General features: G+C 42.0%; 4 protein-coding genes across 7 annotated transcripts; 1 reads left to right on the forward strand and 3 right to left on the reverse strand.

Annotated features, from left to right (window-relative positions):
* Nucleotides 1–620: 620 nt before the first annotated feature.
* LOC121199694 (potassium voltage-gated channel subfamily S member 3-like) lies at nucleotides 621–3,034 on the reverse strand. Its single transcript, XM_041064590.1, has 2 exons — nucleotides 2,927–3,034; nucleotides 621–2,324 (listed from the first exon to the last, which is right to left on the reverse strand). Exon 2 carries the CDS (start codon nucleotides 2,318–2,320, stop codon nucleotides 824–826), a length of 1,497 nt encoding a protein of 498 aa, XP_040920524.1. The 5' UTR covers nucleotides 2,321–2,324; nucleotides 2,927–3,034; the 3' UTR covers nucleotides 621–823.
* A 1,268-nt stretch (nucleotides 3,035–4,302) lies between these two features.
* On the forward strand, nucleotides 4,303–10,306 carry LOC121199644. Of its 2 annotated transcripts, XM_041064512.1 has the most exons (21): nucleotides 4,303–4,399; nucleotides 4,498–4,556; nucleotides 4,641–4,727; nucleotides 4,835–4,956; nucleotides 5,061–5,204; nucleotides 5,333–5,431; nucleotides 5,517–5,687; nucleotides 6,009–6,111; nucleotides 6,319–6,539; nucleotides 6,797–6,953; nucleotides 7,046–7,257; nucleotides 7,342–7,456; nucleotides 7,632–7,831; nucleotides 7,946–8,060; nucleotides 8,140–8,309; nucleotides 8,400–8,494; nucleotides 8,822–8,952; nucleotides 9,454–9,643; nucleotides 9,730–9,871; nucleotides 9,988–10,084; nucleotides 10,236–10,306. In XM_041064512.1, the coding sequence occupies exons 1-21, from the start codon at nucleotides 4,377–4,379 to the stop codon at nucleotides 10,304–10,306; spliced, it is 2,724 nt and encodes a 907-aa protein (XP_040920446.1). In that variant the 5' UTR covers nucleotides 4,303–4,376. The 2 variants fall into 2 exon arrangements, with proteins under 2 accessions (XP_040920446.1, XP_040920447.1); XM_041064513.1 differs by lacking the exons at nucleotides 9,454–9,643; nucleotides 9,730–9,871; nucleotides 9,988–10,084; nucleotides 10,236–10,306 and adding an exon at nucleotides 9,139–9,231 and having other exon boundaries at nucleotides 4,498–4,727.
* Nucleotides 9,579–18,886, reverse strand: LOC121199643. Of its 3 annotated transcripts, XM_041064509.1 has the most exons (22): nucleotides 18,829–18,886; nucleotides 18,196–18,265; nucleotides 16,900–16,979; nucleotides 16,721–16,816; nucleotides 16,512–16,636; nucleotides 15,703–15,846; nucleotides 15,533–15,622; nucleotides 15,207–15,371; nucleotides 15,033–15,129; nucleotides 14,734–14,951; nucleotides 14,492–14,648; nucleotides 14,196–14,404; nucleotides 13,952–14,069; nucleotides 13,605–13,804; nucleotides 13,419–13,533; nucleotides 13,168–13,337; nucleotides 12,978–13,078; nucleotides 12,754–12,884; nucleotides 12,448–12,637; nucleotides 12,132–12,273; nucleotides 11,910–12,039; nucleotides 11,741–11,827 (listed from the first exon to the last, which is right to left on the reverse strand). In XM_041064509.1, exons 2-22 carry the CDS (start codon nucleotides 18,201–18,203, stop codon nucleotides 11,751–11,753), a joined length of 2,763 nt encoding a protein of 920 aa, XP_040920443.1. In that variant the 5' UTR covers nucleotides 18,204–18,265; nucleotides 18,829–18,886; the 3' UTR covers nucleotides 11,741–11,750. The 3 variants fall into 3 exon arrangements, with proteins under 3 accessions (XP_040920444.1, XP_040920443.1, XP_040920442.1); XM_041064508.1 differs by lacking the exons at nucleotides 18,196–18,265; nucleotides 18,829–18,886 and adding an exon at nucleotides 17,069–17,491; XM_041064510.1 differs by lacking the exons at nucleotides 11,741–11,827; nucleotides 11,910–12,039; nucleotides 18,196–18,265; nucleotides 18,829–18,886 and adding exons at nucleotides 9,579–9,903; nucleotides 17,069–17,491.
* ttc32 (tetratricopeptide repeat domain 32) lies at nucleotides 17,628–19,490 on the reverse strand. The gene is made up of 3 exons (XM_041064514.1): nucleotides 19,204–19,490; nucleotides 18,831–18,997; nucleotides 17,628–18,266 (listed from the first exon to the last, which is right to left on the reverse strand). The coding sequence occupies exons 1-3, from the start codon at nucleotides 19,317–19,319 to the stop codon at nucleotides 18,139–18,141; spliced, it is 411 nt and encodes a 136-aa protein (XP_040920448.1). The 5' UTR covers nucleotides 19,320–19,490; the 3' UTR covers nucleotides 17,628–18,138.
* Nucleotides 19,491–19,566: the final 76 nt, after the last annotated feature.

Raw genomic sequence — 19,566 nt, forward strand, 5'->3', positions numbered from 1 at the left:
GACATTGTCAGTGATTTTTGTGTAGATTTTAAAGTCCTTTTAGTCTGAAAGAGCTGCAATCAATGTGGAACTCTGCACACTGCCTGATAATTTTGGACACATGACGATAAATAAAAGCAATGGACCTGAATTTAAAAAGCTTGTCTGAATGAGTGAGTAATGCAACTTGCTGTCAAATGCCTGTGACAAAAGAGAGGCATATTTCTTCTGATTCTCTGAGTTTTATTTCGTGTCCACAAGAGTTACCCCCCAGGAGTCACCCAGCATGCCAACACAACTGTCCATAACAAAAAGTTCATAACAATAACCTGACATGTCAGTGCTTTCCACAGTGCTACTATTTAATTTACTATCTTTCAAAATGTATTTATTTTTGTTCATGCAGACTGTGTAACATCAGCCGACTTAGAGATCTATAACACCATTTTTGAACATCAAACAGTGTTGTCGTCATTCTACACTTTTATATTTGCCGAACTCTCAGACAAATCAATACAGGACATTACTTTGAAAAACATTAACATTATGGCCTCCTACATGCATCATTGCAGTTTTCTCAAGCAGAAAATGGGCTTTCAAACCTCTGAGCAAGGTTCAGATAATTCCCTTTAGATTTCCCGGTTTTAGCAAGGCTGTATATCTCGCAAGCTATTCCCCTGTAGAAAAGAAAAAAAAAAAAATCATGGCCACGATATTTCTCTGTCAAATTGCAGAAGGAAGACAGTGTAGGAAGGCAGGGTCAGTGATGGAGAGCTCTGCCCTGAGAGGCACGGAGTGAGTTGCAGTCATAAAGGGAGCGACACTGTGTGAAATGGCAGGGATCTCATTTTGCTGCCCCATTTTCACAAGTGTCATTATCATACACCTCTATGTCTTTGAGACTGGAGGCATCTGTATCGTCCCCTGCACTGCTCTCACTGTCCCTAAAGGTGATACCGCCAATGAAGGGATACACGCTCTCTGTGAACAAGTCTCTGATGCTATAATAAGGGAGCTCTGGGTCTTGTCTTTCAGGCTTAGTGATACAGTGACCCTCCATGACTTTGTTTCTTTGATAGTACTTTGAAAACTTATTAAAGATAATGGTGATGGGCAGAGCCACCACTAACAGACCACAGATGATACACAAGGTGGCCACTATCTTTCCTGCCAGCGTCACGGGGCAGGTGTCACCATAACCGACTGTGGTCATGGTGATTGTCGCCCACCACCAGCCTGAAGGGATGGTCCCCAAATCTGTGTACTCCTCCTCCTTCTCTGCAAAGTAGATGAGGGCAGAAAAGATGGAGATCCCCACTGAGAGGAAGAGGAGAAGAAGACCCACCTCATGGTAGCTGTGACGGACAGTGGCGCCCAGCGCTCGCAACCCAATGGAGTGACGAGCCAGTTTGAGAATTCGGAGAACCCTCATGAGGCGCAGAACCTGCACCACTTTCCCCACGTTCTCAATGTCCTCGTTCTCCTCCGCGCTCTCCTCGTCAGCTGTCTCAAGAGCTAAAGTGGCGTAAAATGGCAAAATGGAAGCAACATCGATGATGTTTAAGGGGTTTCCGAGGAACTTCCTGCAGGAGGGTGCAACAATCAGCCTGATGATGAACTCGGCAGAGAAGCAGGCGATGCAGATCTCCTCCAGGATGGTGAGGACAGGGTCTTCGATGGGCCTCTCATTGTCATCCACACGCTGGAACTCAGGCATGCTGTGTACACACATGGCAACAATAGAGGTCAAGACCACGGTCAGAGAAGCCACGGCGATGACTTTTGAGGCCGTGGAGTGACCTGGATCCTCTAGCCTGAGCCAAATGTAGCTCCTCACTTCTGCACACCAGGCACCTTTGAACTTGGCCAGGTCTTTGTCCAGAGCAGAGAGCTCCTCGAAGGAAGAGTCAAAGCTTGGCTGCTGGTCGTCACTCCTGATGTCCCAGTCTCTGTCCTCGATGTATTCCTTCCTCTCGTGGTACCAGTTGCTACAGCAGGTGCTCAGGTGGAGCTCCTGAATGCCCCAGTACTCGATCTCCTGGCTGAAGGAGAAAACACACAGCTCCTCCATCATGTGGATTTGTCCCGTTTGGTAGAAGTTGAGCACGCAGAGGAAAACCCGGGGATTCCTGTCAAAGTAGTACTCCTTCTCGGCCGGGCTGTAGTCATCACACAGCTCCAGGATCGCCGCCTCGCTTTGGCAGTGGAGGAGACGAGCCAGGCGTGTGTGAGGGAAGCGGAGCAGCATGTCTGGATCAACTTCATGTCGCACCCCTCCCACATTGAGATGGACCTGGTCTTCCTCATTCCCACGCCGGTGGAGGAATTGCCCATACCCCATGGTCCTGACGATACGTGCAGAGACATCACAACAAAAAATGAAGTCTGTCAGTTATAGTCTGTCAGTTTATAGATTTTTTTTTATGACAAGAAAATGCCCCCCAAGCATCTACAGTCAGGATTGTGAGCAGCACATTTATGTGGACAGATGTCTATCAAGACATATTTGATGGCACTGTTTGTAGAATACATTAGTCCTCTGAAGGGAAAAAAAAATCAATACAGCACACACAGGAAATGGCTTGTGCTGGAGTGAGTGAAGAGGCGTGAGGTACTGTCACTTCTTGCAGGGCTCAAGAACAGGATTATCACCAGAAGAATCAAATTACAAAGTGGACTTGACTAATTCAGAGGAAATGAGAGGCAACAAGTTGAAACTGAATGCATGCACCAGTCCGAGGACTGTTTTCCAGCATGTGTACATTTCTGTGTTATTCTGTGGATATTTCCTAATCTCTTCCCGACAGATCAGCGTGCTGGTTTGCATGCACACTTTTGCATAGAACCTAGATCTAACATTTTTTTTCACCAAACCCTATTTGCATTTTAAGTCTGTTACTTTTAAATTTTACAAAAACTGAATGGAAAATGTAAAGCTGCAGCATACCTGCACTTGGAGCCTTTCTTTCCATGAAAATAACTTTTATCCGGTTGTTTCAGTTTTCACATTCATGCCACAAACAGCCGGTCGGTGGAGGGAGCGCGGTGCTGCATCTTCACGGACAGGACAAGAAGAGCTGGAGGCGGGACAGCAGCACGGCAGCAGTTTGTTCCCTTTTACAGGGAACTGGGAGGGGCGAGAGAAAAAGAGAGGAGAAGAGAGGGGAGGGAGGGAGGGAGGCTGCACAGATGTAGGAACACCCTACTATAATATTACATGGTTAGTTTTATGGTATTTGTATAAGCCCATAACATTTCTTAAGGAAGCTTAAGGAAGATTTTAGACTTTCCTTCTCTAAGGGTTGCACCTACAGTCACATGAAATGCATGTTTAAAAAAAATTGCACTTGTCTTACATTTGAGTGAAACTACTGCGACTGAAAGCAGCTGACCACGGCTGGTCTGCATGCTGGAGGGAGTAAAGTAAGTAAAATCACACACTGACATTTCAATCCTCTGTGAAAAAGCACCGCTCGCAGGCTTACTGCCAAACCAGGCAGCAACACTGTGTTTGGCAGCAAAAGCCAAATACAGCATACCTTTTTTTGTAACTGCAGATGAAAACGCTGTTGAGAGTGAGTGCAGCTACAACCACTATGTTTTACACCAAACTGGTTGACAGTTTGTAATCTATGAAACAATCTGACAAGCTGCACCATTCAACCTCTGTGTCCCGGCTGAGAGCTCTTTCAAACTTTGTATTACCTCAATAAAAACATCCTCAGTGTCTCCCAGATGTGCTGTTCATAGCATAAATCTAGTTCTTCTTCCCCAGAAGCACCTAACCCTGGCAGTCTTGTCGACTATCTCTGTCCTACTCTTAAAATTAATGTGGCATTGCAACATCTCTGTGTCTCATTCAGAGAACACACGCATTTTCTGCACCTTCATAAAAAGAAATAGTGTGCAGAGCTGTGTTGCTACCACAGCCTCACTTTTCAGATAATAATTTTGCATGTGTGGCAGGTGGTGGAAAGTTTTACAAAATAGTCTCATATTGCTCAGTCTTTGTTTTGCGCATTTTTGTTCTCCAAAAAGTTCAGTTTTTCCGCACTTTAACATTTATTTTTGTCCATGTATAATTAGCGGAGCTGTGGATGATCAATAAGACAAAGTTGTGATGAAATGTGCTTTTTAAAAAACTGAAATCAAAAAGGACAAAAGCAATCAACCTCTCCTTTCAAGATTCAGTGCAGGGCAGATGACATGACACTTGTCCACACAATTATGCCCATCAGGCTGTAATAGGATCCACCTGTGCGTGGCTGTATTTGTTCAGCAGGAACCTCCCTCAAGGCCTGTCGAGTTCATCCCCACCACGAACTTGCAAAACTGCAAAAAACAGAACTCGAAAAAAAAAGGGGCTCGAAGGTTACCAGTTCCCCACCTCTTGTGCTATGGGTTGTTTATTTGGACTGGGGTTTGTAGCTTTTGTTCTTATCCATTGTTCCTTGTTCACAGTTTCAGATATGATTTCTTTGAATATGTTTCTTTGAAATGAAAATCAATCTCTTTCAGGTGGCTTGTTCTCTTGATAGCAGCTGTAAACACAGAGGCTCAAAAGAAGTCCTCTATAAGTAAGATTTTGCAAACAACAGTCACTGCTGCAATGATTTTTAGTACTCTGTATGCTACCCTTCAACATAAATCTTTAATCCCAGATATCAGCTCAAAATGCCTGGGGAACATCATGCGTGTGGATGTTGGGCCACTTGGAGGGAAGCTTCTTGAAGTTGCTGTTGTCATAAGTAAGCTGGCATTTCTCAGTAGATTTATTTTTTTTAATATTGTATCACTTTCTTTCTCTAACTGCCCTCTTGTTTTTTTTAAATTTTATTTTATTTTTACTCCTCAGATAACTCTGCCATTACTCTTACACCAAGTTTAGCATCTCAGTGTGGCTTCAGCGTGAAGATGGACCAGCTGGGGAATGCCATGATTTATGCCTCCCTTCAAAACTGTTTTGCTCAAAATGTGGTAACAACACTGGAGATATATAAATCTATATCTATAGATATAGTAGAGCAGCACTCAGTGAGCGTCAGTGAGTAGTTTCGAGTTTCTTTTCTGTGTGTTTGCAGGAAGATGAAGTATTCACAACAACATTAAATCTTCGACTGCATGGGAACTGGATGGTTGAAGACGAGCTGTACCAGGTGGCTGAAACCTGCCACCACTCTGCCTGGGCCTCCAGGGAAATTGTCTGTGACCGTAACTATATGGAGGCAAGTGAATGCAGCAGCACTCTCAGAGGTCATGTTCCAGCATCAAGGCTGGTACATTTGCTGTCGCTGCGCTGGAGAGAGAGGGAGAGATGGATTATCTCTTATGAGGGGCCTCTTTTTTTTTTTAGGTGTCTGTGAAAAGAGCAGCTCCCGGTGATTATGTCCTGCCTGAACATCCTTTCCCAGGGGGTAATTCAAAGTTTGGTGATCCTCGACGAGCTGCAGAGGTTAGATGAGCTAATTTTTTTTTTAATGTTCTGGAAAGATCTTTTTCTGTATTTAATGGCAATTCTTCATATTTGCCTCCCACAGAAAACTCCCATAGATACCGGATTCAGAATCACAACACTCGTGTTCTTCACCCCTGAGGAGAAGGTTATGACGGTGACTGAGGCCCAGAGAAGCGGTTACGGGATTGCAAACACTCCTTCAAGGCTGGTCCTGCGAAGCCCAAAGGCAACACCTGAAACATACACACAGAATGTGAGTTGGATGCAGACAATCCTGGTTTTACATCTCACTGCTTAGGCAGGTTCTTGCAGCCCATTAGATGACTTATTGCCTGCTGCCTTCTGGATTTAGATCACACAATGTGATCAAACTGCTTTCTAAATGGATTAATTTGTCTCAAATCCAGTTGGCACAGTTAAATGCATTGCTAGGCTACTTTTTTATTTACATTCCCCATTGTGTTCAATTGTGCTAGCCGTAGTTTCAGCATTATCCATGAATATTCTGCCATTAAAGCATTAAGTGGATGAAACAAAGCATTTATGTGTACCGTTCTGTGACCTCACCCCGCAGGTAGCAGGGGTGCCTATGACTGTGCTCAAAACCTCTACAATCTTTGAAAAGAAGTGGCTGGCGACTCAAATCGATGCAGCAGCTGCCTGTCCAGTGCTGGAGGGTAAAGAAAACGTTTGGGGGAACTGTAGACAGGGCTGTAGACATCACTCAGGATGCTGAGGTTGTGTGCTCAGTTGCTGAAAAGAAGGGATTGAACTCGTGACCTCAGTGTTTCTGACGTACTGGTTCTGGCCCTGAACTGTAGGTCCTTAAATTTTCCACCATCAGGTGATTCCCTTCATATCTGATGTGTATGCCCCATGTACAGGCAGTGTTTCCTTCACTCCAAACACAATCACCTGGTACCTTCCCCGGCACATTGACCCGCTGATTTCCTCCGGACAGCCAAAACTACTGGAGGTGCACATGGGCATAGATGGCCAGAGACTGGACGCTGCTGCGATGGCTGCCAGACAATACTCCTTATCAATCAATGACGTGCACATCGTCATTGAAATTCCTGTTGGGGCTTTCGGTGGCTACTTTAAGGTCAGTGGTGCTGAGACTTACACCATGAAGTCATATAAACCAGATCCAAATGGCTGAAATTTAAAAAAAATAAAAGGTCCAAAGTTTCCAGATTTTCAAATCTCCAGTGTGTGCAATAGAATTAATAAAATGATTTCTCAATTTTGTATAGTTTTCTCTATGAACCATGTCATGGAAAGTTTACATTAAATCATGTCCAAAAGAGAATGTCTTACTTTTCCACTTTTTTAAATTTATAATTATTTTCTTTTTTGCAGTCTCATATTCAGGATGATCAGTACTTCACCTCTTACACGATTGAGCCGATGCTCGAGTTGCTCTGGACTGAAGACGCTACTCATGAAGACACCAGATACAAAGTCCTCCTCCCCATCACAACACTGCCACTGTTTAGACCTCCACAAGTTATTGACAGTGAGTCTTGTGGTCATAGCACTTTGTTATTTATTAAACACATTGCAAGCTGCCTTAATGGGTTTTTTTTTTTTTTTTCTTCTTCTTCACAGACACTGTCCCAGGGGAGCGGATATTTAAGGTGCTGCTTGGGCCCTTTGGCTCAGACGTGGCACTAATGAACATCACCTTCCCCTCTGAGGTTTTGTCTGTGGAAGACTGCAGTGTCAGAGGCTTTAGAGTTCTGGAGCACATGTCCCATAACAGCAGCTCAAAGGTCTTCACACTTGAAGTGCCCTTCACGGACCCTGTCGTACTACAAACGGTAAGCCTTAACTTCAGCTTTGGAAATGGAAATATTGTGTGTTTTTAATTTTGGCTGCTAATCTTTCTCTGTATTTCCTAACAGAGAGACATGGGGATGGCAGTGTACTCACTCCACCTGACCTTTGGTTTGATGGTCCTGCCAGAGTTTGCACCATTTTCACACACAGCTTATCTGGAAGCTAAATTAGTAGACATAGGTCTGTACTCTGCTATGATGGACATGTTCAAACCAATAACGGCGCCATAGGCCAAACTGAAATGAATAGACTACTGCAACTTGAATGAATAGAATTGACCTTAATTGCCATTTTGGTCCTGCATTCCTACATAGTTTCTTACTTTTGTTTTTTTTTTCCCCCACCTCCTCTGTAGTCCCTCCTTCTGTCTCTGGTGGATGCGATTATCAAAACTTCTATGTCCTTGTGAAATACGGGACCCAGGGCTTCAACTTTCAGACTGTGGTGGGAAAACAAATGTTGACCCCAGGCCTGGCTCAGCAGTATGGCATCATGGAGAACGGCACACACTTGAGTTTCGTGGTGTCGTTTTCAGCCCCTGATGTTGTGTTTGAGGTAAATGAGGAAGCAGTGCATTGAGCAGGGATTTATCTTGGTGATACTGCTGTACAGACCATCATGGTCCGTAAAATGTCTAACTTTTTGCTTTGGTTTGTGTCAACTGTTCAGGCAGTTGAGTCGTTGTCCATCAGGAGCAGACTTGACGTGGTTCTGAAGAATCCGGAAACCAACAAAAACATCAAAGAATTTTCTTTAGCTTGCGATTTCCCCTCCACACTGATTGGTTTGTTTTGGAAAAAAATACATATTTTCTCTACTGACAAAACACATAACGCACACTAACTGGTGATCCTCCTCTTCAGAGTGTTTTCCTAATGGAACCATGACGGCTCTGGCTGTGAAACTGGAGTCTGTTCCCAGTCTGAACCCCAGTCAGCTCACCCTCAGAGACCCAAGCTGTGGCCCCTCCTACAGCGATGACCGCTACGCTTACTTTGTCTTCACTGCAAACTCCTGTGGGACAACCCGAAAGGTATCCTACACTGCTGAATATTTTCTGATGCTGTTAACAATTAGACTGATCTGCTACATTTTTTCATTTTTAAACATTTTTATTTCCTAGTTTTTTCCCAACGTGATGCTGTATGAAAATGAAATCTCCCTGCCAGATGAACTTCCTCTGACAAAGAAATCAGAAACAGAGGAGCCTGAGTATGAGTGAGTGTCTTCAACCAAGTAATTTCTCAGATAAATCACCAACTGTTTGATAATTTGCTGCATTTCTTTGTCTTTGAGATAGTGAACTGAATATCTTTGGGTTTTGGACTTTTGGTCATGAAAAAAAAAAAAAATTAAGATGTATTGTGACATTTTACACTCTTTTGGAGTGAACTAGTTTCAAGAGGAATTCAGGAAGATTGCAACATAGCCAGGACCATCACTTGCCAAAATCTTAGCAAGTGTCAAAAGGACCTGTGCTACTGTTAAAACCTATGTGAAATGAAGATTTTTCTTGACTATCACACATGGGGTGTCTTCTCCCAGGTTAAAGATTTCTTGTTACTATGACATCAACACAACCCAAGCCGTAGCCTTCCACACCAGACCTCGCAGGAGTGAACCTTATGCTGAAAATGCAAAAGGCGAGCTGCAGGTTGCATTGAGACTTGCTCTGGGTAAGGAACATTCTGAATGCACTGTATTCTCATATTTTTCACATTGGTTTCTCAACAAGAATAAGAATGGCCTCCCCAATTTTTTAAAAATGCTTAGCGGAGCCATGTAAATATGTAAAAAATGGATGTAAATTAAATCAACCTCCTCAATGGAGACTTTGGGTGTCTTGTTTTTGTCTTCAGCAGAGTTGTACAAGTTGTGAAGTAGCCACTGGATGTTCTTATATTGGTAAACTGACAGCATCCTCTATAGTCAAGTGGCAATCTCACAAATTGGTCTCGAACTAAACTTGTCGGTCAAGTAATTGGACTTCTGACATCCAGTTCACTGAAGCATCTTGGAACCTAATCATCTTATGGCCAAGTTGGCAAGAGGGACGATGAGGACTCTGCACTTTGAAGTTAAAATTGATTAACTTTTTTTTTTGTGTGTTGTAACCGTCCTGTTCCCTCTGTCCTAATAATAATTCCGGTCAACATGTGCTCTCTCTCCTGACTCAGACGACTCCTATAGCGTGTTTCATGGAGCTGAGGACCATTCTATTCCAAAGTACTTACAAGAGCCACTGTATTTTGAGGTTGAGCTGATGAGGTCTACAAATCCTAGAGTATCGCTGGAACTGGAGAACTGCTGGGCGACGCAGAATGACAACAGGACGTCCAAACCGAGATGGAACCTCATCATTGACGGGTAACTGGAACTGGTCACTGGTGTTTTCCCTTTTAAAATGGGTATGGTGCCAGGAGCATTGTGTCATCTGTCCTTTTCTGTTACAGCTGTCCAAACCCAGTAGACCCATACCAGGTGGTCTTCCATCCTGTTTGGGTTGATGCCAGAGTTCAGTTTCCTTCTCACTTCAAACGCTTTGAGGTCCAGATGTTTGCCTTTGCTGAAGATCAGGATAACTTGAGTCCTCAGGTAATTCCAACTATGAGAACACTCTTTGGCTCCTTCAAGGTTAACAGATGAAAAAAAAGATACATAAAGATGTAAACATCAATCACAACAGCCAGAAATCTGTTCATATCTTGCAGCTCTTTGTCCACTGTGATGTGGTGATCTGTGATGCCAGAAATCCATTGGGTGGAGTTTGTAATGGGCAGTGTTCAAACCAGGAAAACAGGATAAAAGGTAGGGCATGTCTTGAAAGCACCACATAGCACAGGTGCCGATTCCTGGTTGTGGTTTTATTCAAAGTTGTCGAATCTTGTCGGCGTTTTCTAATTGAGAAAGTGAACATCTTTTGACTCTGGCTGAAAGATTTGTTTCTCTTCCCCCACAGGTCAAAGACGTGCCATTTCAGATGTACACAGTTTCAAAACTGTGTCATTGGGACCCATAGTTATAAATTAACAAAATCCTAATAAAAGTGATTTTTATAAGTTCACATTTGACTTCTTGTCTTCTTGGAAATGTTACCCTAGAGGTGGAGGTGTGATGTTGAATTTAGAGAATTGATTTTTATAATGGTATCATTAGGAAGGCTTGTGAGCTGAAATTTCTGTTTGCTGTTGTTAGTATAATTTTTCTGTTGTTAAGGCAAAAGGCCTATTATTATTATTATTTTTTTTTTTTAATGGGATAAGGTCTCACTGAAAGTTTAAGGGGTTCATTCCAGTGATACACTTAAACTAGTTTGTTTTCAAAGTTAGCCAGTGGATGCAGCAAGTTTATATTTCAAGGTTTTTGTAGATAGTCCAGACTCACAAGCCTTCTCACACATCAGGCCACAAGCAAATGGTTTAATGTGAAAAGAAAGCAGGAACAATTTACGGTGTGTGTTCATACTTTTGTCCACTGTCATGTGGCCTGCAATACCAGTATCATCTTTAAGTTATAGTTGTTAAAATGCAAATTTTAGTTTCATGGAATAAACAAACTGTAATCTGATACTTGTTTGTTGCTTAAAGTTTTAAAGACTCTTGCTGTTTTGCATGTGGATGCCAAATCTAGGATGCCTTTGGGATTTTTGTATCATTTAATCATTAAAAAGTATTTAAAACACTTTCCCAAAAAAAAAAAAAAAAAAAAAAAAGTTAGAGACTGTGAGAGTTATTGGGTGGGAGAGGGATAGTGAATCTTTCAGGAAACACTACTTTAGAGCAGGTGTCATAATAATGATCATAATTAAACCAATTACATGAATGTGATGTGTTGAAAATGCATCTTCCTTCTTTATTCACCAAAACATTTTTACTACCTTCCCTCCCTTCAACAAGAAAATTTCTGATAATTCCAATAACTTCTCCACAGTCCCTTACTCTGAGTAATCCAGGCCTCACCATTAGTTTCCAACAGGGACTGTTTGGTGAGAGCAGTTCAGAGGGGTCTGGACTGTAAGAGTAACCAGAACATTGTTTCTGGAATTACAGGCTCTTCTCTCTGAGCTCTACAAATTAAGTTTCATTAATCTCCATTGTATTGAGGAGGCAGCAAAAAAAACATTTAAACTGAAAATTCAATATTAATCCTCTGAACAAACAATTTATGAAACAGCTTCTTGCAGCTCTAAGTGCATTTATCTATATACAAATGTCACCTATTGTTGATCTGGCCAATCTGCAACAGCTCTCCCATGGAAGGGAACAGGAATGCTAGTTATAATAGTTGAGGTCATACAGACCCGAAGTATGCCAGAATTCACTCTACCGACTGGCTGTAGAGTAGGCCGACATGATGTAATGCAGGTTGGAAAGCAAAAGGGCATATTTGAAGCTCTGACACACATCTTAAAGAGGGGGGGGTGGAAAAACAAAAAACAAAAACAAACTGGACAATATATTTTAAGAAATTTTATTTAGATGTTTGATTCTAATAGAATTATAGGTCCAGACGAGATCTGCCTCTTGTAGCTAGAGTCTGTATTTCTTCGCTCTGGAAATGAAACAAGTGATTAAGTGAATGTTGGACTAAACAACGTTTCTGTCCATCATTATACATTTGGACTCACTCTTACCCCTTTTTACTCCGTTTATCCCTTGATATCTAGAGTTACTCATGCCTGTAGGATGCACACACTGGCCTTTGCAGGCACCGTCTGCTCGGCTGTTTGTGTCACAAATCACTGCATCACAGTGGACATAGATCTGTGGACAGACAGAAGGATGTAGCATGGAGGGCTACATGCATCTGTTTTACGTGCTGTGGCCAGCACATGCTGCATTTGGAATATTTTTACCTCATCTTTCAGGACTTCTTCATCTTTAGTGAAGGTGAACATCTTACTGGAGAAGCGTTTGACGTGGGATGGGACAGTAACTCTGGCATCGCTTACAACAGGATGAAAGATGGTCACATAGCTGTCATCTGGGTTTTCACAGCTGGTGAAAAGATGCCAACGAATGAAATTATTATAGCACTTTTAAAATTACATTAAAGCCATTTAATCAAGTGACAGTACTTTGACAAGAAAAGCGACTTGAAGTCTCAGTCTTGGTATCGTTTTCAATGTCATCAAGAAAATGTAGGTACTTTGAGATTATACTATCTATTACCTGTCCACAATAATATCCCAGCTGGGCAGAGACATCCTGTCTTCATGAAGAGTAGCCCAACAGTTCTCTAAGATGAGCTCCAACTGGGGGTCAGTGGATTGCATCAGCTCCACCTCAAAATACAGAGGCTGTCTCAGATATTTCACTACTGGATAATCTTCTGGTTGATAGAAGATTTCATATGATGAATCTGAAGGAGAACAGTCCCATTTGAGACAAGATATGTCATTCAAAAACTTGTGTGTATTGACAATGTATTGTTTGTCAACAAGACGAGGGTTGTCCATTAGTCAAATTCAATCTTGCCTTGGGCTAGCCTCATTTGCACCATCAGCTGTCCTGACCCGATCTCTGCTGCAGGGTCGGCGCTTCTTGGTTTGTAGTTGAACGCAACAGTCTGAGTCTCATTGACCACATAGTAACAAGAAACCGTTTGCCTGCAGAAGAGAAAAAATAAAGTAAATAAATAAATGGGAGAAGTTAACCTCAGATTAGTTCATCTGGATCAAAGATCGGATGACGCTTCCTACCTGTAGTCAGGATCAATTGGCGATGTGTAGGCTGCTCCTTTGTTGTCATTATTGAAATACAGACCAATTTCATTTTCATACAGCATGTAGTGGTCAAAGAACTTTTTAAAAAGAAGAAAAAAGACAGGAAGCATTAAAGTATTTAACAAAAGGGACTTCCACTTCTATAATTAAGGCGGCAGTAACTTACTGTTCTAGTGGTCCCACAGGAATCAGCACTGAACAAGAAATAAGCAAAGCGATCGTCGCTGAAAACTGGTTTGCAGGACTGGTCCTTTAGAGTCAGCAAACCTGGAACAAGATTCGGCACAGACTCCACCTTCACAGCCAGAGCGGTCATTGTTCCATTCGGGAAGCACTCTAAGGGTAACAGGAGACGATTTGTTAGTAAAATATTTTGTAGCCAAAACAGTAGAAATCTTAGTTTTCTTTACATCTTACTAGTTGTCGTCAGGGGGAAACTGCAGGCAAAATAGAGATCACCGAGCACCCAGTTGTTGTCTGGATCCCACAGTAGCATGTCAAGTCTGGCTCTGACTGAATCAGAGGTAATAACCTAAAAGACAAAGTGACGTTATCCAGTGCAGATGGAATTAAGCTAGTTTGCAAGTCCTTTACTTCACCTACCTCAAACACAGTGCCCTTGGCCGTGTAGGGCACCACAAGGCTGAAGTGTGTGCCATTTTCTTGGAAGTTGTAAGCCTCACCCAGCTCAGGGGTTAGCTGCTGAGCCCCGACCATGGTCTGGAAGCTGGGACCTTGACTCCCATATTTCACTTGGACATAAAATACATTCTGGTCACAAGTGCCAGTGATGGTGGGTAGCACTAAAGAACGGAGGAAAAAATAAATAAGTAGCTTGCATAGCTTTTGCTTCCATCTGTTTTGGGTGAAGTTTCAGTTCACATGTAACTGTGGAAAAAGCAGCTATCATGAACAAGTTAACAAAAGCAAACAAATCAAGGTGGTCTCACCAACATCCTGCAATGACGCCTGCAAATCCACTGGGTGGGCAAAAGGAGTTTCTTCAGGCAGAATGAGAAACCCAAAGACCAAAGGCAGGGAGTAGACTGTAACCAAGGGTTCAGGATTCTGCAGAATTGGGGTGGGTGGGGGGAAGGAAGGAAGGTAAGAAGGGGGAAAAAAATGGTCATGGCCACAGAACACAACTGAAGAAGCAAGCTCTATGAGTGGAATTTTGCACATCATTTCACATACATGTCTCAGCACAACATCAGCATCAAAGGGCACTTGCAAAGAGAAGCTCTTTGTTCCATTGGGGAAGCTGTGCTCATGCACAGCGAAGCCTCTGGCATTGCATTCCTCAACAGTGAGAACCCCAGTGGAAAAGGTGATGTTGCTGAGCTCCACATCATGAAGAAATGTTCCCAAGTGAAAGCTGAACATCCTGTTCTCTGGGACCGTATCTGAGGAACAGAAAGTGGCAGATTTATACCTTTTCTCTCACTCATGACTTAATTTCTCTTTGTCTCAAACAGAAAAATAGGACTTACTGTCTTTAACCTGGGGAGGTCTGAGCATCAGAGGGGTAGTAATAGGGAACAAAACCTTGTATCTGGTATTATCTTGGGTGTCATCTGTCTGCCACAGAACCTCAAGCATGGGCTCCACACTGTAGGTGATGTGGTACTGGTAATCTGGGGCATGGCTCTGCAATTATTCATGGCATTTTAATAAAACATGCAAATGGACCAGTGACCTGAGTCCTGCATAGTAAATCTATACACTTTCAAACCTTGTAGTAACCATCGGGCGCGCCCACTGGGATCTCGATGATGATGTGAAAATCAGAGGCAGATAGAGTGTACCCTCGTGCGGCCATCTGAGATTTATCAAGCCTCTGCCCGTTGATGCCCATGTGCATTTCTAGGACTTTAAAGCTGCCACCTATCAGGGGGGTCACACGGCGAGGTACGTGCCAGGAGATTACATCCTCGGTGAAGAGGACGCCACCTGTTCAGGGTAAAACAACTGCTGACCAAACTGCACATAGACTTCAAAATGATCTTTGCTGCACAGATTGCACAGACTCACCTGTGGGACAAGCAGCTGCCAAGTTCACAACACTCAGACCGTGTGGTGCCCTGTAGTAAGCGCTCACCCTGAAAACCTCCATGGGGACTCCAGCCACCTGAAAGTGGTGTTTAAATGTCATTAATGAGAAGGAGGAAAATAAATCAATACTGAGGAAGGGGGTGTGCTGCTTACATCCTCAGAATACGTTTCTGCTGTATTATACGGGCTTCGCACAACCAGCCGAGATGAAGTGGCCATGGCAGCATAGCCAGCTTGTTCGGCCTCCCTCAGCACCATCACCACTGGTTCTGGAGTGAAAAACGTCAACTTCCAGATACCAGGTGCCTCCCCTGACGCCTAAAGACAAAAATAACAAACACCCCTCCACAACTTATCTTTCTCATCAACTTATGTTTGCATCTCTCCCATTGGAAGGGGATGCCAAATGGTGCAAGTTAAAGAGCAAAGTGAACTGTGACTGATTTAAAAAAAAAAAAAAAAAAAAAAAAGCAACATACACCAGGAACGCCATTGATTTTGGAGTCATCTTTAACATCCTGAGCCTGCCCCTTAGCTTCAGCATCAGGTGTAGCCATGTGGTTTGACACCTAAGACAGGAAATACCAGATTGATCAGTTTTCAGTAACACACACCAAAGCACTACAGCCATCAATGTAAAGTGACCTACTTCTATGTAGTTCCTGTCACAGAGAACCTCTTTGGAGGCCCACTGAGAGTAGCTGCATGTCTGAGTCACATCATGACTGGCCACGTCTGATGGACTCTGGCCGTACATTCGAAGTCTCAAACCAATATCAAAAGTTGTGTCATCCTATAAATTAAAACACAAAAAGACATGGATGAAGGCAGAGAATGTACTATGTAAAACACAGGGGTAGATTTTTTTTTTTTTTTTTTAAAGAACTGAAATGAATCAATTGAGTAATCAATTTAAAAAGAAATTGTTAGTTTTTTTTTCAGGCAAAAACCCAACCTTTTATTTGCTTCCAGCTTGATGAACAAAGTTTTTTTTTTTTAAATATCTTCACAAACTGAATATTTTCAGGTTAAGGACAAAACAAGTCATTTGAAGACCTCACATTGGACCTGTGAGCATTTTCTGACATTTGTGGACCAAACAATTCTCTGATTTGAGAATAGTTGAATGATAAATAGATGGAAAATGATCAGTAGCAGCGCTAATATTTTTACATTTGTTCTCTTCACAGTAAACAGATTTACTTGGTATCCTGTAAGATGTACACAGGGAGTGGGAAGGAAAAAGCGGCAATGAAAACACTAGTTGGAGGTTAGTTTTTCAGTCTTTGTGAAGCACCAAATCGGAAACTCCTGTCTGCCTGCATAATTATGTCATCACAGTTTCATCAATTAAATCAGTCTCTTGGGAAATAAATTCTCCAGGGGTTAAATGGACTATACCAAGCGCTTCATTACTGGAAAATTACAACAAAAATACAGGAAAATAACTAAGCATACTTTCTTGTCCACATAGCAGCCCATCAGAGAAGTGTAGATTCTGGTGTTACCCCAGGGGTCAGACTCCATGCTGTAGCCACACTGAGCAGCCAGGCTGGGTGTTAACGCAATGTGCTGGGAGCCATCTGGAGAACAGAGGAAAACATGACAGGGATCTCTTCTCCCAGTGATGAACCAATCTGCTCATAATTAGAAAGGTTTACACTCACTGACAGCTTCCACTTCAAGCTGGTTCCCCACTGCGAGAGCCTTGTCCAGTGACAGCCTCATTAGATTACCTGCACAGTCTGACCTTAAACCACTGCCTGTTTAAAGGAAAGGCTGGTCAGGCAGAGCGTATAAACTGGCTTCAGGTGATATTAAATAATTTAATGCACATTAATCTTACTTGACTGCAAATTGAGCTTCATATTTGGCCTTGCTTGACCCACAATGATTACTGCAGCCATCAAGAAGTTCCATAACAAACTTTAAGAAGAAGTGCATCAATTAGTTATATGTATGAAAAGCAGAGGGGAGTCTCACACAAAAAAAAAAAAACAAGAGGATAAACTCACATGTTCTCAAGCCTCCTCATGTTACAGTCTGTACACAGCCAAACAAAAAAATATTACAGGAATCCAACCACTACCAGAGCTCAGCAAGGAAATCCCAGCAAGCCCCACCTACAAACCAACTCTGAAGAGAAGTGGTTGACTGCTTCAGTGAGCCATCACCAGCTGTTTTATATATCACTTAATCAGAGTGCACAGGTGAAGTGCATCAGTGGTCCTACCTGCCTCACACACACAGTGGGTGAGCTTGATAAATGTTCCTGCTTCTTGTGAAAAGACAGGAATATCTGCATTTGTGCAGATGAATACAGTTCAATCAGTAGTGTGTCGTAAAAATAATTTATTGTTCACTGATTGTACACATATTTACATGCATGTTTGACATTAGAAGTTTTATGATAATTCAAGAAATCTACACTTTCAAAAAAAATGTAGGAAGTATAATGGATTACTGCCTTTACTTAAAATTATGCACCAACTTGTGGAAAGACTTGAGCTTCAATTTAAGACACAAAACAAGTTTTTCCTTTGTGGCTGAGAGACAATTCATTATTACTGTATGCTAACACTTCATTATGGCTTGTAAATGGTCGCAAACCTTCTCCCAGTGTCTTAAAGATGGTGCACTAACATTTATTGCTGACAGTAAAACACAGGTTCATGGTTTTACCTGGTGCGCCTGGGTCGATTAGTCTGTACTGTCCACTCACAGACTTATACAATGATATACCTTCATTTATGAGGCCATTACATTTTTATTCCACCTGAAAGAGTCTCGAGTCGGTGCAGATAAAGGAATTATCAATGCTCTGCTTAACAAAAATCCATATTAGTGTCGCGCCTGGTCCAGTGGGATGTCTACTTCCTTGTGTTCAAACAAGAAATGATTTAGCATTTTGCAGCTATCGTCTGATTTCCAGCTGTGCAGATTGTTTTATCATGTTCGTGTGACACAAAATAAAACCGTATAGTACAGTGCATTAAGTTCTTGTATGACAAAAGAAATTAAATAAACTATCAATGATTAACATCGTCTGATATATAAAATATGTGCTCTTTAGTTTGTGAGGTTGTCAGTATCCCCTGTTTATCTTCTGCTGCTGGTCCAGAAGTGTCTGTTGCAGGCTTACTTTGGCATCTTCGAACTTTGGATTGTGCTTTAATGCTTGCTGGAAGTCACTCTTGGCATCATCAAAAAAACCTGTAAGATAGTAAAAAAAAAAATATATAAGAGGTATAAGTATATGATGTGTAGTGCACTGCCAGACTGGCTTAATGAGGGCTGGCAAGCATCTGGATTTGCAAAATCACAGCTCCATCTAGTGTCTCTGGGAGGAACACACCTAAGTGACTCCACACCGTCACACAGCATCATCCCAGATAATCTTGGGATCATACTGTATGTGTTTAACAAAAAAAAAAAAAAGAACGTGGTTATTGGTTTTAAAGATGGTTTGAGATCTGGTGACTGAAGTTCAAAGCATATGATTCACATCATTTTCACAGTATTAGACTAATCAAACAGGTTATCCAGTCTTTTGGCGAAATAAGGGTTGTTGTACTATGGATTCATCTTTGAATACGTGTAATTTTCAGTTTGGACTTGTTTTAAATAGAAACAAAACAAACAAACACAAAATGTTGGGCGACTGATAAATTAGACATTGATTCAGAAAGCCCTGGGTGGAAGTCATTTCTTTGATTCTGTCTGCTTTACTAATATCAGACAATTGGCCTTAATATTACAGTTCACTCTTATTCTTACCTAGCCTATAGTGGATGAGTCCTCTGTTGTAGAAGGGTATTTCAAATTGACTGTCAGCCTGTATTGCTGAGGTGTAATCCTCCACTGCTTCATGAAAATCCACCCGGAGGTACTTTATTTGTCCACGGTTGTTATAAGCAGTTGCCAAGTTACGAGCTTGGCATTCCCTGTGAAAAAAAACAGATGACAAATGTTGAAAAAAACAGATGACAAATGTTGAAAAAAACAGATGACAAAGGTTGAAAAAGAAAAGGAATTAACGTTAGAGCTAACGGTTAGCAAAAGCCACACAACATCTGAGGGGTAACAGGATACTTCGTAACATCGGCCGCCTGTTAGCTAACTTCCCTCCTCCACAAAAGACAAGCAGTACCTTGACTGTGAGCAGGAAGAGATAAACTTTGTGTACAGCTCCTCTGCCTGCTCGAAATTTTTCTTTTTAAACTCAGAGTTGGCATGGTCAAGTATTTGAGAATTATCTTCCTCCATCAGCAGGTTTCTGTGAAGGTTTGTTTGTCCTGTTTCTCAACTACGGATGTGACGCCATACAAGAGAAGGTCCAATCATGTTTTCGTGCGTCGCGAGTAGGCGGGACTTAGCCAGCATGAAGCTTGATGCGTTTTCCATCTGCACTACATTATATTACTCAAATTACATTAAATAAAAGCATACATTTGATTTAATTTATCTCTTACCTTTTACATTTTTGTAAAACAGTAACATAGATCCACATTTT

Source organism: Toxotes jaculatrix, chromosome 19 (genome assembly GCF_017976425.1).
Source record: "Toxotes jaculatrix isolate fToxJac2 chromosome 19, fToxJac2.pri, whole genome shotgun sequence".
Taxonomy (NCBI): domain Eukaryota; kingdom Metazoa; phylum Chordata; class Actinopteri; family Toxotidae; genus Toxotes; species Toxotes jaculatrix.